This window comes from Balearica regulorum, chromosome 9, assembly GCF_011004875.1.
Source record: "Balearica regulorum gibbericeps isolate bBalReg1 chromosome 9, bBalReg1.pri, whole genome shotgun sequence".
In the NCBI taxonomy this organism is placed as follows: Eukaryota; Metazoa; Chordata; class Aves; order Gruiformes; family Gruidae; genus Balearica; species Balearica regulorum.
In genome coordinates, this window is record NC_046192.1 from 17,207,490 (window position 1) to 17,226,493 (window position 19,004).

The 19,004-nt window shown below is 53.0% G+C and overlaps 1 protein-coding gene across 2 annotated transcripts; it reads left to right on the forward strand.

Moving 5' to 3' along the window:
- The first annotated feature begins 630 nt into the window (after window positions 1-630).
- Window positions 631-18,759, forward strand: BCL6 (BCL6 transcription repressor). Of its 2 annotated transcripts, none has more exons than XM_075761255.1 (10): window positions 631-764; window positions 9,531-9,569; window positions 10,621-10,788; window positions 11,864-12,085; window positions 12,223-13,206; window positions 13,831-14,012; window positions 15,098-15,265; window positions 16,699-16,829; window positions 17,212-17,349; window positions 18,330-18,759. In XM_075761255.1, exons 3-10 carry the CDS (start codon window positions 10,628-10,630, stop codon window positions 18,471-18,473), a joined length of 2,130 nt encoding a protein of 709 aa, XP_075617370.1. In that variant the 5' UTR covers window positions 631-764; window positions 9,531-9,569; window positions 10,621-10,627; the 3' UTR covers window positions 18,474-18,759. The 2 variants fall into 2 exon arrangements, with proteins under 2 accessions (XP_075617370.1, XP_075617371.1); XM_075761256.1 differs by lacking the exon at window positions 631-764 and adding an exon at window positions 9,387-9,408.
- Window positions 18,760-19,004: the final 245 nt, after the last annotated feature.

A 19,004-nucleotide genomic window follows, 5' to 3' on the forward strand; every position in this document is an offset into this window, starting at 1 on the left:
AAATCCAGTGCAATGCAGCAGGATCCTGGCTTTGCTCGCTGGGTTGTTTGGTTTTTTTTTTTAGGGGGGAGGATTGCTTTTTAAACGCGAAAGTGACCCCCCCCCAAAATTAAATATAAAAATAAATAATTAAAAAAAAAAATTAAAAGGCGTATTATTTTTTTTTTTTGGTGGGGGGGTGTTCAGATCTCTTCCTTTTCTCTCTCTTTCGGAGAGGGATGGGGGGGTGGGTGGTGGTGGTGGTGGTGGTGGTGGTGGTAGTAGGGGGGGGTGGGTGGGATGTGTATTTGCACCGCCCGGCGTTGCACCCGGGACCCCCCGTTCTCCTCCGCCGTCGCTGCTGCTCCTGCTCCGCGGCCGCGCGCCGCCACCCCGCCGCGCCCCCACGTCACACACAGCACCCGCCGCCACGTGACCCGCCGCCCGGGCGCGACCACTGCGAACGACGACGACGGGGGGGGGGGGTGGTGGTGTGTGAAGAAGGGAGGGTGACACGATGGGACCCCCGCCGCCGCCGCCGCCCTCCGGGACCGCGGGACCCCCCCGCGCCGCCCCCAAAGGGGGCGGCGCGGGGGGGTCCCGCGGCCCCGGAGGGCGGTGGCGGCGGCACCGGAGCGGCGGGGGGAGGTCCTCGGCCCTCCCCGTGCTTAGCGCAATGGTAGAGTCTGCAGCTCAAATTCCGAGAATTGGGCTCTGTTGATTCTTAGAACTGGGGTTCTTAGAAGTGGTGATGCAAGGAGTTTCTAGGAAAGCCCGGAGACCAGGTGATTGCTGCTTCTATTGCCGCGGCCGATTTTACCCTTTAATTCTCTCTCGCTCGCTCGCTCTTTTTTTTTTTTTTTTTTTCTCTCCATTTTTTTTTTTCCCTCCTCTTTCCCTCCCTGCCCCGTTCCGACGCCTGGCGCGGAGCCGCCTCTATATATTTCTACCCTTTTTTTTTTTTTCCCCCCTCTTTCCTTCCCCCCCTTTCCCGCGGCAGGTGCCCCGACAGCCCTTTAATTTTTTTTACTACCTCCTAAATTTCAATTAAATTTTTTTTTTCTGCTTTATTTATTTAATTCCCCCCCCCCCCCCATCCTCCTCCTCTTTCCTTGCCCGCTGTCAGGCGAGAAAAATAGGGGTGCCTGCACGTCTTAACGCCGGGGAGCGTCTATAAGGGGGGTGAGGGGGTCTCGCCGTCATCTCCTGGGGATTATCGGTTATCTGGGATTATTGGCTTTCCCGCACGCGTGACGGCCGGGTGGGGACGGGGAGGACGGCGGCGGCGGCGGCTCCTCTCTGCACCTGCAGCCGCCCCGCGGGCGCAGGACGGCGGCGAGCGCTGCTGCCGGTCGCCGAGCTTGTGGCGTTTTGCGTGACTCGGGGTCGGCTCCCAATGGCTGGATCCCTCGGTCGGGCTGTGTTATTTCTCTTTTGCCGCTTTTTTTTTTTTTTTTTCCTTCTTCTTTTTTTTTTTTTAATTTTTTTTTTTTTTTTTGGTGTGCGTGTTGTGTCGCTGTTGTCGTTTCGCCGCCGCACAAAGCCGCCGCGGAACGGGGCTGGCGGCAGCGCGGGGGCTCGGCGGCACCGGGCACCGCCGCTCCGGCCTTTCCGCATCATTTTCCTTCCCCCCCCCCCCCGTTTTATATTATTATATTAATACATCATTATTATTGTTATTCTGTCCCCGATGTAACTGCGAAACGGCTGGTGCGTTTTGCAACCTGTGGCGGGGCTGCGCCGTGATCTGTCAAGCCCCGGGCTAAGAGCGGGCGGTGATGGAGAAGACTTGCGGCATTTCTCTGCCCGGGGAAGGGGGGAGCCCGCGGGGAGGCTCGGCTGCCGCCGGTTGCCGGCCCCGGAGCACCGCGGAGCGGCGGCCCGGGGCGGCGGGGAAACCGCGCTCGCCTCGACGGTGTGTGCCGGGGCGGCCGCGACGGGTTGCTGCCGGCTGGAAAATAAAACGCGATGCAAAGCTCGGGAAGCGCGGGGGGGGAGTGTGTGGAGCAACTCTGAATATTACGCGCAGGGCTCAAAATAATAATAACAACCTCCACGGGGAGAAGAGTGGGTCCTCCGCCGGGTGGAAGGCGGCCGGCGGGGGAAGTGGGGTGCAGCCGTGGGAGGGATGGGGGTCCCGAGTACTGTGTGGGGTGAGCCCCCCGGTGCCCCCATCGCAGCCCTTCCCCTGTGTTTACTACCGCGACGGACTTGGCGCGGCGACAGGCGCTCGTAAATCTGCCGCCGGCAGCCGCGGGGCTGGCCCCTGGCCACACGCTATTCCTGGAGCGAGCGGCGCGGCCGGCCGCGGAGAGCCGCGTAACCCCCGCGCACCGCGCCGGCCCGCGCCGCTGCGCCCCCCCCCAGCGTCCCTCCGGCTCCCCAGAAAAACCAGAAGCCAGTGGGGGAAGGGGGGAAGGGAGAAGGCTTTTTTTTTTGTTGTTAGGTTGGGTGGTTTTGCGTGTGTACATGTATTTATTTATTTATTTATACACACACACACACACACACACACACACACACACCCCCCCAAAAAAAAAAGGCAAAACAAAACCGAAAAAGCTCAACTTTTGTTATGAAAACTTTCGTGGTCGGGCGGCAGCGACCTCTCCCGGCCGCCCCCCACCCCACCCCCCCGGCCCTCCGCCGCGCCATCCTGCCCCCCCCTCCATCACCCCCCCGCGCCTTTAGTTTGCAAAGTCACAGTATGAAATGTTATGAAATCGCCTCTTGGGAAGGAGGGAAACAGAAAGCAAGGCGTTTGTTTAGAAAAATCTGCGGCGGCCTCTCAGATGTGCCTAAAAAGCTGCCTTTGACCCCCCTGTTGCATTTCCAGGGAAGAGGCAAATCTAGGCTTGAAATCATGAGTCAAAAACAACAAAAACAAACCCGGCCAGGGTTAGTTTTTTCCACTGACTTCAGTAGGCGCAGAATCGGTGCAAAGGGAGGCTGGGGCCAGACGGATGAGGCTCAGCAAGAAGCGCTGTGTTGGTCCGACATCTCTGTCTGGGGCCAAATTCGTACCTGTGCCAGTGGAAGTGTCAGCAGGGCTGGGTATGGGATCAGGCCCTCATTCAGTCCGGGGATGCTTACTGGTTCCTCTCCTGACGTTTTAAATGCTTTAAAAATTATTATTTGCCCTATTGTTTCAAAGGTTTAAAGGATAAGGACTTTAAAAGCAAATACAGGCTTTTTCCTGCAGTCCTTGTGGGAGTTACAGTTCAAAAAATGTTTTAAAAATATTTTAGGGGAAGCCTCTCTTTATATATACACGGAGAGGCAGAACCTGAGGTTCTGTTATTTTCTTCTAATGATAGGGTCACAGATTTAAAAACTTACATTACAGATGGCAAATTTTGCCCCGTGAAACAAATCATCAAGCCATTAAAATATTCGAAGGGTGTCTAGCAATTTTCCAGAAGAATGGATTATTACATTGTTCCAGTAAGAAAAGACTTCATCTCCGAGCGTTCAATTTTGACTGGCAAAACAGATCAAAGATCTCTTGGGATGCATTTCAATTCCAATTTCCAATCCCCCTCAGTTCTGACTGTCTGAGTCAATATTGGGAGAGGAAGTGGAAGCTAACTGGTTAGTTATTGTTGCAAAGGAAGAAGTCGGAATGAGAAGTGATTCTTACAAATCCCACCCCCCACCCCCCACCCCCCCCCCCAAAAAAAAAAAAAAGAGAAAGAAATCAGTCAAAAGTCTTTATGATACTTTTTAGACATCCCTGTTTGCAGCACTGGGAGGACTTCAGCCTGCTGTCTGATGAGACAAAAATAAACCTAGCAGAAACATTAAGTTTTTCAAAACAAGGCTGGAAAAGCTCATAAAAATAATGTTGCTCAGACGCGTTTTAAGAGAAACAGAATTACATCGACAAAATTATATGTTTTCCAGGTTTGGTTGGGGTGTTATTTTCCAAGGGGAAAAATTGCTCCCGCAGCAAAGCGAACTGGTGCCATCTAGTGTCGTGTGCCGGAGCCGGGAGACTCGGGAGAGTGGGAACATGTTTATTAACGCTCGTTAAAAAAAGAAAAGAAAAAAAAAAAACACGCTTGCCAACTAGGAGGAAGGTGGCAGAGGAAACTCTGGATGCCACTGAACTTACTTAAGGACCCTAATTGGAAACAACTGAGCGCTTATTAAAGTCACTGACATTTCCATATGGAGTTCTCTCCAGGTCTGGTCATGAAATCACATGTGAAAATCTTTCCGAGTTGTGGTGTTAATCTGCCCTTGAATTTCTGCCTAATTTAGGATGTATTGTAAAGCTATGCTTTTTTTCTGTGCTTTTTTTTTTTTTCTTTTTTTTTGGGGGGGGTGCAGGGAAGGAAGCTTTCAGCCTCTGATGGCAGCAGCCTAATACTAATTTGTAGGAATGGTGTTTGGTTTGGGTTGTTTGTTGGTTTTTTGGGTTTTTATTTTGGTGGGGGTTTTGTTTGTTTTTGTTTGGGTGGGGTGGTTTTGGTTTGGGGTGGTTTTTTTTTTTTTTGTGAACAATAATATTGTCCTCAAAAACCCATTACAAATACAGTAAAACTTAGGCAATCCTGTATTGTAGCAGCAGGGGTAGGTGTCCTCTCATTTTATGTGAATACTCTATTAAAAAGAAAATCTTGTTACATAGTCTATAGGTGAGTAAAATGAAGCCCTAATTAGTAGGTGCATTTCTCAGTGTGCAGCTTATGTACCTTCACATATTTACGGCACTGAAGTTGAAGAACCATTTCACGCCTGTTTTAGTCCATGTGCTGTAATGTTTGGGCAGCAAACTCCACACAAAGAGCTTTTACTGGTTCAGTCGTAGCCTGAAATGTTGCTTTCAGGTTCCTGAGAAGTTTGTAAAATCTAAATTTGGTGAAAAGTTGCCTGCGTGCTCATAACCTCTTGTTCCATTTTATAGTAGCATGGGAGTCTATAAACGGGAGCCCTGTATGCCGAGTGCCTGTATTCTTTTTAGATCTATTTTTAAACCATTCTTCTGTTTGGCAAAAAGTGACACTTGGTTTCCATGTTTACAGCAGGCATTGGCAAACCTCAGGAGTTCACAGTTTGCAGTTTGGTTAGATGAGTGTCCAAAAGTCAGCATCTGACCAGTAAACTCCTTCAGACTGCAAATTTAGACTGCAAATGTAGTCCTCCCATCTTCCCTGCATTTGTTTGTTGTTTTTGTTTTGGTTTTGTTTTTTTTAAATCCACGCTAGATCTTGTGTGTTCCCATTGCTGCAGGATGCTAGCAGCCAAAAAGACGCACGCCCCTAAATAAGAGCAAGCATGTGGTTTTTTAGGACTACTTTAAAATCCCAGCAATCTCAGTGGAGCTTTACATCTAAACCACAGGGAGAGCTAAGGGTGTTGGGGGAGAGGGGGAAAAATTTTGGGGCAACATTGTTTTCCTCCCCCTCTTTCTCCTGGTCAGCGTGCTGCCTTTGGGCTGCATGCCAGGTACCCATGAGGAATTTGAGATCCCTGCTTATGGAAGGAATTGCTTGGGACAAGCACTGCAGGACAGTGGGTCCTGAAGAACGTGTCCTGTAGGACTGGGCACCCTGTGAAACAGTCTCCTTAACTCCGGTCAAATAAACACAGTGGTGAGGGGGTGGTCTCTCCCCTGGCCATGGAACACCAAGCTTTCATCCATGTTTCACCCCATCCAGGCAGGATGCCAAAGCAGTTCCTTGTTGCCAAAATGAGCTGTGCCACCCTCTGCCTCAGGAGGATGGAGACAGGGAGGGTCGGATCGGTGCCAGCTGATGATTTACTGACCCGGTGCAGGGTGGGTATGACGGGACACCTCCAATGAGCCCAGCCAGGCCAGGGACCCAGCTCAACTGCTGGGAATGCCCAGCTCCGACTGCACCCTGCTGTCGGGTCAGCACCTCAGCGCAAGGCTCGGTGTTGGTCCCTTGCTCTCTGGAGTAGCTCCCTTGACTTCAGCTGGGACACAGTTCCTGCCTTGCTTTGAAAAATTAATGTGCCAAATTGCTTGGGGTCGTCTGAAATGCTGAAGAAGGCTTGACTCCTCGCTCCCCAAGGGCACACGCTGCCTCTGCCTCGCAGTCCGAGCTTGGCTCCATAGAGGGCAGGGGAGTCCTCTTTAGTGGAAAACATTGGAGACAGTTTTAGCGTGCTTCCCCTTCCTCTGCATTTTCTTCTGCAAAGACCAAAACAATGTGGAGACTTGAGCCGGGCCAGCTTTCAAGGGCAATCCTTTTAAACCCTCTTTTGAAGTACAAACTATAAAGTTCCCTGCAGCGCTTGAGAAAATATGCAGTTTTCCTGGTTCCAAATGCTGATAATAAACCCGTCCAGATAATGTATTGCATTTCCTAGAAACATTTGTTTGCTGGCAGGAAATTGGATCGGATTGAAAGTTAGCAGAGACCGCTCGATAGAGTGAGTGCAATCCGCTCACGGACGGTACAATGGAAAAAACGACAGGGCTTGCACTAGTGATGCAGCTTTTGATCTGTGCTGACACTGTGTGCTAGGACTCCTCTCGGTCTCTTCTTGGGTTATTATTAACCCAGCCACGTTTTGGCCTAGACGCCAACCAGAAGCTACTAAATTAATAAAACTCTGCTGTGACAGCTAAAGGACGCTTAGTGTCCCTTGACTGCATGACATCAGGGAAGCTGAGCTGGGCGCTTGCACACCCCCAGCCAAGAGCATCCTCTTCACCATGGCTTGTAGCACCCAAGACTGTGCCCGGGAGGGGCTCCCACACCACCCCATTTCCTTGGTTGCCCCATTTGCTTGATTGTCCCTCTGGTCTTTGTTCAGGAGAAACCAGGCATCCCTTGGGGGGGGGGGGGGCAGCTGGCGGTGTGCCCTGGCAGGCAGAGGGGTGTTCCCCTGGGGCCGGGACTGGGGAGGAAGGGGGGGCAGGATGGAGCTTCCCCTGGGCGGGCAGTTTCGGAGCACTGTGTGGGATGAGGCTGTGGGGAAGGGAGACTTCACCCAGCCACCCCTCCAGGGTGATGAGAGGGAGTCGGCACTGCAGGCTCTGGAGGGGTAGGAGACTGGGGCTGGCGGGCGGGGGGGGGGGGGGGGGGGGGGGGGGGGGTGGTGTGTGATTGGTGTCCTCCCCTACAATAGGTATTTGGGGTGGAAGAGGGGCAAAGATGAGATGGCATCCCCCAAGCAAAGAGAAGCAGGGGAGGAAGGAGTCTCCCCTGTGCACAGGGTGGGAGAAAGATGGATGAAAAGGGATTCTCTATAAATGGGAGAGCGGATGGATGGAGGGATTTCCCCTTGCATGGCAGAAAGATGGATTTGGTGGGATGGGGAAGGCCCTGGTTCTCCCCTCTGCCCTGGGGTGTGGGACCTGTGAGGGTCTCTTCTTTGCATGGGTGGAGCGGAGAGGGGTTCCCTTACATGCAGGTGCACCCTCCCCATGCTTGCCGAGCCTGCAGCAGGGAGGGCAGAGCCAGACCTGGGCTCCCTTCCAGGAATGGGTTTTCTTGGGGAGGTGCCGGCAGGGAAGGGCCGTTCCCTGAACTGCTGGGGCAGACCCATTGCCTTCCTGGAAGGCAGCAGCAGTGACAGTCCCATGCGGCCACCCCCGAAATGGGCCTCGTGCCTGGCCCAGACGTTCCTCTCTGGGCACAGCGAGCCCTGATGTGCAGCCCTGAGCGCTGCTGGAGAGCCCACACCTGCAAGGTACCGGGCAGCAAAACCGGGGCGGGGGGGGGGGGAGGTGGGGGTGCTGATGTGCTGGCCCCATTTGAGCCTGGGAGAGCCTCATGGGCTTTGAGCAGGGGGAATGGAGAAGGCCATGCTCGGCTGTGGTGGTCTTCTCTCCATCACTGGTCTCTGATGCTGTCCCCTTCTCTGGTCCCTGGTCGGAGCATCCTCCTATGCTGAGGTGCAGAGGTGGTGCTGTGCAGAGGCCGGGAGAGGCAGGGTTAACCCGGCTCGGCATAGCGAGGGGAAGGAAGGTCCCTTTCCCTTCTGCGTGCCCACATCCTGCAGCCGGGAGCTGCTTGGGATGCACCTGCCTGGCTCCCGGGGCTGTGGGTGTTGCAGCAGCACTGTGCTGGGGAGGGATAATTTGGGAGGGTGAGGACGGAGCTGTGCTGGGGTCCGGCTCTGGGAGAGGAGCTGGGTGTCTCCCTGGCTGGGCAGCGCTTGCGGCCTCGCTGTGGGTAAGTGAATTTGGCAACAGCAGCAGCTTCTCACGTGATGCTCACGGGCGCAGAGTTCATCTCGCAGTTTGTGACTTTGTTGGTTTTTGCGTGGGTCACCTCCCCATGTCTGTGATGCCGGGGTGAGTCCCCGGGAGCCTGGCAGAGTGCGTCTGCCGGCGCGGATGAGGTTGGGATGCCAGCCGGCTGCCCCAAATGCATATGGACACACAGATGCATGCTGGGCTCCTAGCAGAGCGCCGCGAGTCCCTTGGCTTGCAATTGATGGTAGTTAGCGGCTGGCAGCGAGCATGTACAGAAAGGTCAGAGTCTGCAGTGTTTGGGAAATGAGTCACTTTTTGTGTGTGCATACAGTTTTAAGCTAGCCAGGCTCAGAGCAGCTCTGAAGATTTGTATTTGATGGCTGTAAGACACCCCTCTGGGTTTTGAATGTGATGCTTTGCCTTAAATCTCACTTCTTCATCCCACCCTGCTGTCTCTAGGGACACGAGAGGAACTTGGGCACCAGATGTGCACATCTCCCGCAAGGGAGAGGGAAGGGGGCGCTTGTGCTCAGAGGGCTGGATGGGCTCTCTGCAAGTGCGGGCAGTCTTACTGCCTCTGTCCGGTTTTGGGGGGTCGGTTCTGGAAGGCAGTTAACTCCCGAGTTTCCTTGCCATACTGCCCCAGCCACGCAGCCCATGAAGCCAGCAGCTGGAGACAAAGCTTATGGTTTAGGGGAAGGCTTGTCCAGCAGCCAGAGGAAGGCATTTGTTCCGGGTCCTCATCCGTCTCCGCCACTGGCTTCCTCTGTGATCCTGGCCAAGTCACTTTGGTACTTGACGCCCACATCCTCCCAAGTCTGTTCAGCAGTCCCGTCCCAGGGCGTTTTCACCAGTGGCTGGAGCATGCGGGTATTCTGAGAAGGGCAGTAGCTGTTTCGAAGGGCTGGATTCAGGCTCTTTCCAGGTTTTCTGACATTTGTGTGTAAGTCATACTTGTTAACAAGGTGCTGGGAATATGGCATTGGTCTTGGATGTGGCACTGGCCGCGAGTTCAATCTTGGCAGGGGAAGAGTTATCTCCAAAAGAAGTGGTGAGAAAATTCTCGCTTGACTTCCCTTCCCCACCTGCCTTTAAGTTCCTGAGTCATGGAAATGAAAATCTCCTTGGCATACGCCCATGGTTTAGGCTAGAGGGTGTGGAAGAAGCTATGATTGGATTCTCAAAGCCTGTGGTTGTGATAAGAACGTACTGTACCGGAAGAAACAAATGTTAACCTTACTGGAGAGTACAAGGTTTGTTATCTCTAGCTTTTATCCAACTGATACTTGAGCGAAACAGCAGGCTTGTGTCCTGCCATGGCCAATTCGTAATTACCAGCTAATGTGGCGTTTGTTTTCTTGTGCTTTATTTGTAGGTTTGAAAGAAACTTTTGGACTGTGAATTGAGGCATTGGGTATGTAAATTTAAATTTTGTGCTTCCCCTCCTAACCCTCTCCTCGCCTTCCCTTTACCATGTTGAATGAAATGTTTCATTAGACCCAGCTGGAATTTGTTTTCAGGAGAGCAGCTGCTCTGTAGAAAATACTGTACGTTGATATGCCGCTGGGGAAGGAGGAGGAGTTCAGGTTGTGGGAGGAGGTTGATCATGGAGGAATTTGATGCTGAAGATGCATGTTCCAACCCAAACGTCAGATATAGGGAAATGTGGGCTCTTCTGGGTGCTGGTTGGGAGGACAGCTCTGAGAATGGTCAACGGCTGTTGTGTTGGGGGAAGGCTTCATGTTCCTCGACTAACCCGATCCTTGCTCACTGGGAGAGACTGGGCTGCAGTGTGGGTAGCAGCCCAGCAGGTTAGATGAGTTCTGCTCCTCACTGCCACCACCGGGAAAATGTGGACAGGTCTTCTCCAGAGTGGCCACCACCTGGGAGCAGGAAAGTAGTTTGCTCGTGGGTGAGGGTTGGTGCTTCGCTGTGGGCTGGATTTTCCAGATGTTGAAATCCTTCAGCTTCACTTGGGACCTTTAAGACTTGTTTTGATTCCCAAGGCTGGACTTGCAGCCAGCCAGCAGACAGGTGAGGGGGCTGGCTCCTGAGGAAGATCTGAAGGCTGGGAAGCTGTGTTGGGAGCTTCATGGAGATGAACCTGAGGAGTAGCGGTGGTGGGAGGAGTGGGCTGGGGTGGAGCTGCCATGGGTGAGGCAGGGAGAGGAGCCGGTTAGCTAATCCTCAGGAGGGTCTGGTTGCCTTCGCCTGCCAGCTTGCTGGGTGGGACTGAGACGTGCTAGGTCTCGCTGTCGGCCAAGAGACCTCACTGGGCAGCCTGGCAGGAGCTTGGAGTGGTGCAGGGCTGTTTGCCTTGGGACCAAGGAGCTGGTGCTGTCCCTACCAGCAGCAGTTGGCCATTAGAGCACATCCCAGAGCAGCAGCTGCCTCTTTGCTGGGTTTAGGACAATTGCCTGGCTGCTTCTCTATTCCCATCCTCCTCCTGCTTCTGTTTCAAGCAGACTCGAGATGGCCTCACCGGCAGACAGCTGCATCCAGTTCACCCGCCACGCAAGCGATGTCCTCCTCAATCTCAACCGCCTTAGAAGCCGGGATATTCTGACTGATGTGGTCATCATTGTGAACCGGGAGCAGTTCAGAGCCCACAAAACAGTCCTGATGGCCTGCAGGTGAGAGCAGGGTCCCCTCCCTGCCTCCCATCCCTGCTCCTTTGGCCACCAGCAATACTGCTGCAGCCCTGGGGAGGCTTGTGGGGTTTACAGACAGGGGAACAGAGGCAGAGAAGCAGAATTGAAAGGAGCTGCCAAGAAATTTGTACCTGCAATGGGATTAGAGCTGAGACCTTTCACCTCCAGTGCAGTGCCCACGCCTCCCTCCTCCTCGCGTGCCCACGTCTGCCCAGACACAGCCCATGGAGACAAACAGGAGCACAGCAGGCGTGAGGCACATCCCTGAAGGCTAAGCACAAATGCTCTGAAGGGACAGGACAGGAGAGGGGAGGGAGGGCTGGATGCTCTCTGGGATAAGCAAGTCCTCTGTGACCGCAGTGTCCCCTGCCACTGCTATTTTTAGACCTAGTCCTCCCTGGCTCCCAGGCTGCTGGCTGCACCCACCTTTGCTGGTTTTTTGTTTGGTTTTGGGTTTTTTTCAAACCTATTGGGGTCTGAAACCCCTTTCCAGCTCCTAGGATTGCTGGAATTGCTTCCTAGTGAACGCTAATTAACATCCCATCATTGCCCACTTGAATTGCAGCAGATGTCTTTCAGGGTCTCCTGCTGACAAGGCATAAAGATTTGAAAAAGCCAAGGTTTGACTATTAAGACATCTGAAAAATATTTTGCCAACATTTCCTCCCTGCCCCCCCCCCCCCCCCCCCCCCCCCCGGTTAAAGAGTGTGGATGCCCCAAGAGGCTTCTGAAAGAAATGAGTCACAGTAGGAAGGGGGTGGTGATAACAACAACAACAAAAAAAAGGGGAATTTCTAAATGGAGGCAGTGGGGAGTTGTTCAGCAGGTGAGATCTAAAAGCAGGCTGTTCCAGTTGGGAAAAGTGCAGTGCAGAAGACGCTTACTAAGCTGAGAAACCAAGCTTGATAATAAGGGGGAAGCTCAGGGAATTCTGTAATTGCCTCCTCCTCCCTTCCCATTCACGAACCCCTCTGTGCTAAGGGATTTCAGACAAATTCTCCTTTCTTCCTCTGAATTGTCATTAAAACTTGCCTTCTCTCCTGTCTCCTCTCTGCAGTGGCCTCTTCTACAGCATCTTCACTGACCAGCTCAAGTGCAACTTGAATGTCATCAACCTGGACCCTGAAATTAACCCTGAAGGGTTTTGCATCCTCTTGGACTTCATGTATACATCCCGCCTGAATTTGAGGGAGAACAATATCATGGCCGTGATGGCCACAGCGCTGTACCTGCAGATGGAGCATGTGGTTGATACCTGCAGAAGGTTTGTCAAGTCTAGGTGAGCGCCATGAGTGAACTTTCAAGAGCCTAGGACAGTGTGTTTGGGTGGGAGGGGGGAGAACTGACAAAGTATCTGCAAGCTTATCCTTACAGGCTGAAAATGACTGGGTCTCCCTCCTTTTTACCTGTTTACAGTGAAGCAGAGATGGTGCCTGCTGTGAAGACCCCAAGGGAAGAGTTTTTGGCCGGACGGATGCTGAGCCACCCAGAGGTGATGGCTTATCGGAGCAGAGATGTCTCAGAGAATGGCATGCCTCTCCAAAATGGGTCCCTCTGCAATGGGAGGGCCTTTGCACCTGGCCTGATCAATAGTTTGTCTGGATCCCCCATTTCCTACCATGGATACAGCCCTCTCCCTCTAAATAGCTTTCTTGTGGATGATGAGTTGCGGGAGATGAGGATGCCTCTCTCTGAACTCTCGAGGGCAGGTGCCTTCCCCAAGGAAAGGATCCTGCCATGCGACAGCTCCAGGACGATCTCCACCGAGTACATGAGAACCATTACCGACATCTCGGCCAACATGTGCCACGCTACCATCTATGCTCCAAAAGAAGGTGCTGCTGAAGAAGCCAGGAGCGACATGCACTACAGCGTAGCCTCTGGCCCCAAACCTGTTGTCCCTTCGGTCCGGAGCAATCCCTATTTCTCTTGCGACAAAGTGGCCAAAGAGGAGGAGCGGACCTCTTCAGAGGATGAGATCAGCCAGCACTTCGAGCCCACCAACACCCCCCTGGACCGCAAGGGACTCATCAGCCCCCAGAGCCCCCAGAAGTCAGACTGTCAGCCCAACTCACCAACAGAGTCCAGCAGCAGCAAGAATGCCCGTATCAGTCAGAGCTCCAGCTCCCTCTTCACTAAGAGCCCCACAGATCCCAAAGCTTGCAACTGGAAGAAGTACAAGTTCATCATCCTCAACTCTCTCAATCAGAACACAAAGCAAGACAGTACTGACCAGAACGAGATGGGAACCCTATCTCCTCGCACCTACATGCCCATGTCCACTTGCCAGCAGTCCATGGAGCCGGAGCATCTCAATGTGCAATCCCCCACCAAGATAAGTGTGAATGGAGAAGACTCTACTATCCCACAAGCGAGCAGACTCAACAATATTGTTAACAGGTGAGAAGATTTCCACCCACACACACACCCCCCACCCCACCATGAGAGACAGGACTCCCTGTGCTGTTGGTGAGGGTTTGGAAGTGTGTGAAACAGCTGTAGCATTGGGCTGGGGAGTCCAGCCATGAGCAGGTGGAAGCCTCTGCATTTGGTGGAGCATTGCCAGTGACATCGACTGGGTGCCAGCTGTACCCACCTTAGTGGTGCTAGCCTGGCCTGGTGATGGAATTGGGAACATTGGGTCAGGAATTCCTGGCTCACTTCGGCAGCTCTGGACATTTTCTGGAGCCTGGATTTGCCCAACCTGGTTTCCACCAGACTCCCTGTACCTTCAAGCTTTTGGTTGTCTGTAAGCGTTGGAATGGCCAAACTACCAGGGAGCAGTACGCTATCCTCTGGACCTGGATGTTCCTAGAGAGCTTTGAGGTCATTTGGTGATGGGCATCTGAAGGATTGAGGCTCAGGGACCTGTTGCTGATCAGGGCCATGCTGTGCATCTCACCACAAAAGTGTTCCCATAAAACATGGCTGTCCCTTGTGTCTGGAAGGGTGCAAACAAGGGCCCAGTAGTTCAAGCACAGCAAGAGCCTTCTCATGGCTGTATGCGTTGCTGTCCTTCCACAGGTCCCGGGATGGGTCCCCTCGGAGCAGTGAAGGGCAGTCCCCGCTGTACATGCATTCGTCGAAGTGCAGCTCCTGTGGCTGCCAGTCCCCACAACATGCTGAGATGTGCCTTCATACCCCTGGCTCAAACTTTGGAGAGGAGATGGGGGAAACCCAGTCTGAATACTCTGACTCCAGCTGCGGTGAGTCTTGCATCCCTGGTCGCCTTTTTCAACCAGCAGGCAAGGGGGCTGCACAGTCTGGGGACCCATCCAGCTGGTGCCCTGTGTCCAAACAGGCAGTCGGACCTGTCTCTGATGCTGGTGGATCCCAAGGTGCTTTACAGTCCCCTCTTAACTGGCTGACCAGCCGCGTGCATGCATGTGAGGGACGCCACACATGGGAATTGCTTCCTTCCTCCCCTTCCCCAGCACCATCCAGATACCTTGTGCAGGGAGTTAGTCACCTGCTGCAAACTTGGCAGCTAAGGACAGGAAACAAAATGCACCCCACCCCACCAGAACCACAGGAGAACAAGCTTGGCAGATGTAATGACCCTAATGGGGATTGGGCAAGATGATGTGTCTCATGCATCCGTCATGGTATCTTCATTATCAGGGAGCCCAATGCGCACATCTGGAGAAATGCAGATAATGAGGCTTGCAACCTTGTTGCAAAACCCCACAAGCCCAGAGACAAATATCTGTGCACCCATCTGCCTGTAGCTCAGGGAGGGGCAGTGCAGAATTGTCACCTGTGGTGTGGGCAGAGATCCACAGAGGGAGCCCAGCTGTGGTGATGCTCAAAGCCACATACAGCATTTAGGGGTTAGGCACCTTCAGTCTGCCTTGCGCTTCAGATGATGATGGTCTTCCCGTGCTCACGGAAGACATCTGTACACGTAAATGTTTAAGACCTCTAAAGGTTTTGGAGTTGCTCCAGAGTTGAGCATCCATCCTTTGGAGGATGCCTGATAACCTGGGTGCCTTTGTGGACCTCTCTGAAAGATGTCCAGGCTAGATGCTGGCTTCTTGGAAGCTTGTGTCACACTGGAGAGATGGCTCGTGATGACTTTGCTCTCTCAAACCATGCGTGTGCTGCTGTGTGCACAAGGTCAGGAGGTACTGGCATGGTGTGAGCACCGCTGACCATGAACATCTGCACTTGGCTTCTTGTTCCAGCACTTGCTCTGACCGCCCCTTTCCACCATCCCAAACCCACCCTGTGGCCCATCGAGGAGCTGGCCCGCACATTGCCCATCTCATTGCTCTCCTCTCTACCCTCCCAGAGAACGGGGCCTTCTTCTGCAACGAGTGTGACTGCCGGTTCTCTGAAGAAGCCTCTCTCAAGAGACACTCTCTGCAAGTCCACAGTGACAAGCCCTACAAGTGTGACCGCTGCCAAGCCTCCTTCCGTTACAAGGGGAACCTCGCCAGCCACAAAACCGTCCACACAGGTACAGTGTTGGCCATGGGGACAACTGACTGGGGAGGCTGTGGGTTGCTGGGCGTGCGGGCACTTATGGCTGGGTTTGTCCCAAGCACAGTGTCACCGGCTCTGTGTCACAAGCTGTCCCTGATGGGAAGGGCAAGGTGCTTTTCTTGGCACTGCCAGGGAGCCCTTGGGCAGAGCCCCAAACCTGGGAATGGGGGAGATGCTACCTGGCCTCACAGCAGGGATGGAGCTCAGCGTCCTTTGCTGTAAAACACTGGGCACCACCCTTTCTAAAGGCGCCTTGCAAAATGCATGGCTGGGAGCAGATGCATGACCTCCAGGTTACTTTGTGGTAGACTTCAGAGAAAAAAAAAAAAATCAAAAGAACATTTAAGGAGAAGTCTGGGATTTTTTTTCCCCTACATCCTAGAAATCCAAATCATATCTAGCTTGGCAGAAACTCTGCTGATGGGAAAATCTGTGAACGGATGGACTCTGTGAATCAACACAATGAAAGCTGAGAAAGGAAGGGGATATTAAGGGTTTAGTCATTTGCTGACAAACCTGGGGATTTTTTTTTTCATGCTTTTATTAATGCTTAACATTTCAACAGCCAGGTTACTGGCTGGGGAAGTCTGGGCTGACGACTCAGCGCTGCTGCACTGCATTAGGCACAAATTCCCACAGCCTCAGCTGAGCTCCAGGGCTGCGCAGGTGAATGACATGAGACGAATGTCAGGGCAGGGTTCGAGGACGCATGGAGTCAAAGCTCGAAACAAAAGAAAAAGGCAGGAAGGGATAGACAATGGCTGTTTCCCGCTCCCCTTCAAGCCCATCTTCAACCATCCTAAAGAAACTAGTTAAAACCTTTTTGCAGCTCCCCTCATCGCTGTGAGAAAGTCAGCCGGGGCTGGCAGCAGTGATTGCAACTGATAATGACTTGGGAGCCGGGTCGTTGGGTGTGCTTTGCCTTTCTGCTCTATCCACTCTTCTCACTCCTCTAAAGAGGTGATGAACGGCTGAGGCAGGATGTGCTGGGGATCACGAGGAGCCCAAGGGGAGCCAGGTGGCCCTGCATGGCTTACTACAGCTGTAGGGAGACGCAGGGTACCAGCCAGTGTCGCAGGACCAGGAGGTGTGATGCTGCTAAGCCTCGCTGGCAGATCTGCCCGACTTTCTCTCTTGCCCTGAAGGCTGCAGCTCCTAACATGAAAAAGAAAAGGTACCCATGGTACCCAGGTACTTCCTGAGCTCACCCTGCTCTGGGGACACCCCAGGCTGTCCTAACTGACACTGCTTGTCCACAGCCATCTCCAAAAGGGACAGAAGTCAGGGCTAGTGCTTCATGCCATGGGGCCTGCCACCTGAAGGGACCGTGCTTTGGGGAAGGCCATGGAACGTGGAGGCTGAGCACATCTATACTTAATCCCTCACCCTTTCTTTTGGGCTTGGCAGGAGAAAAGCCGTACCGCTGCAACATCTGCGGGGCGCAGTTCAACCGGCCAGCCAACCTGAAAACCCACACACGCATCCACTCCGGAGAGAAACCCTACAAGTGTGAGACCTGTGGGGCCAGATTTGTCCAGGTGCGTGTGGCCTCTGGAATTTGCAGTCACTGGGGAGGAGAACATGACTGGACCTCGTGCCCCAGACCAGTGACACTTCATGGCAGGGAGGAGGCTGATGGGCCACGCTTGCTGCCTTGGGCAGCTCTTCCCGTGGTGTTGCAGGATAAACAGGGGCCTTAAGGTCCATGTGGGCCAGTTTGGTTTAGCAGGAAGCCTAATTGCTGGTTTTAGCTCCTCTCCATTTGTTGTTAAAGATTGGAGATACCAAACCTTAGACATGCGTGGCCCTGACTCCCAGCTAGAATCCTGTAGACCAAAAAAAGACAGATGGGCAGAGCCCTGCTCCTGGTGGGATGCCCTTATCCCTGGGGCTGCCCTCACCCAGACCTGCTCTCTCTAGGTGGCCCACCTCCGTGCTCACGTGCTCATTCACACCGGGGAGAAGCCATACCCCTGTGAGATCTGTGGCACACGCTTCCGACACCTGCAGACCCTCAAAAGTCACCTTCGAATCCACACGGGAGAGAAACCCTATCATGTGAGTGACCCTGCTTCTTTTGGAGGGGGGGGGATGGGGCTCTCAGTGGGGGCTGGGGGAGAATGCTGCCAAACCTGGGGAGCTGGGAAGACACCGGGGCATTCGCATGGGCTGGTTGCAGCACCCCAATGCCCTTCACCAGCCTCCTGGGACCCCACGCCAAGGTCATGTCTCTGTTCCTCGTGCCCTGTCCCCCTCTCGTGCATTAGCTGATGCTGACGTGGTATCTTGTCATGAGCGGCTGCGTTGGAAACACTGACGTGCAGCCCAGGCTGGGTACATCTTAGCTGCTCTTCTTTTCTTCCGCTCCATCTGGAAGAAGGTCACACTTCTCCAAATAGCTGTGGCTTAAATTACAGCCACCCGCTGTGTGCAGGGATGGGGGAAAGGAGCAGACAACCTGGCTGGGGTCCCCTGTGCCGGTGGTACCCGCACCGAGTGAGCAGCCTGCCCTGCCTGGGGGCTCCCAGCTCTTTGCCAAGACTTTTCTGGCTCTCCCCTCATCCACTAGAGAGGGAATCGGAGCAGGAGTTATCCTCCAAACATCTTTCTGGAGCCATCTGGTTTGGTAGGGGTCAAAAGCAGCTCCCAAAATAGGCCTGTAGCTGGTTTGAGCATCTAGATAAGGAGCCCGGTGCTGCATCTCCGAAGGGAACTCAGCCTTTGTGCATCCCACAAACCGAAATGTGCTGCTGAAAGCCTGGCATGGCGTTCCTGACCCCAGGAGAGGTGCCCATGCTGTGGGGACACAGCAACAGGATATGGGGGCAAGGTTTAGGGGCTCAAAGAAGCTCGGGGCCCCTGGGTGCTGCTTCAGCTTCCCCATTGCTGCTCCCATTGTGTCCTCGCTTTCCCCAACCACCGGTATAATGGGTGCAGCATCCTGGGGTAGCCGGATGTGGGACCCCCGCCCTGAAGGGAAGGACGTGTCCCCTACAATCATGTTTCACACCTTTGGCCTTTTGCCTCTCACCCCACAGTGTGAGAAGTGCAACCTGCATTTCCGCCACAAAAGCCAGCTGCGGCTTCACCTCCGGCAGAAGCACGGGGCCATCACCAACACCAAGGTGCAGTACCGCATCTCAGCAAGTGAGGTGCCTCCGGAGCTCCCCAAGGCCTGCTGAAGGCAGAGGATTTCCCAGGAGGAGTCTCGGGGAGGGTGGGGAGAAGCTGTCCAAAGGATATGCAACACTTTAAAAGAAAAAGGAGAAAAAAAAGAAAAAAAAAAAGAAAAAAAATTCATCACATGATGGAGTGCCTCTAAACCCATAGTGCAGATAGGTGGAAAACATTAGAAATTTAAAAAAAAAAATCACAAATACACGGGTTTTATTTTTCCCAGTTATGTGAAACGTAAAGAAAAATAAAATTATTCAGATCTTATTGTATATAAAACATAAAAAATAAAAATAGTCATTTTAAATGTCTGTGCAGTGGAGTGTTGATAAACTCTGGAGTCTAACCTTCACAGCCTTTGCCGTTTGAAGATGAGGAATGTAATGTTGATTTATGGGAACAGATTTTTTCTTTTGTATGCAAAATGTGTGTTCTTTTAAAAAGAGAAAGTATGCTATTAAAGAGAGGGCTTTAACTTTTTTAACCAAAGGTGAAGGAATCTATGGCAGAGTTGTAAATATATATAGATATAAATATAT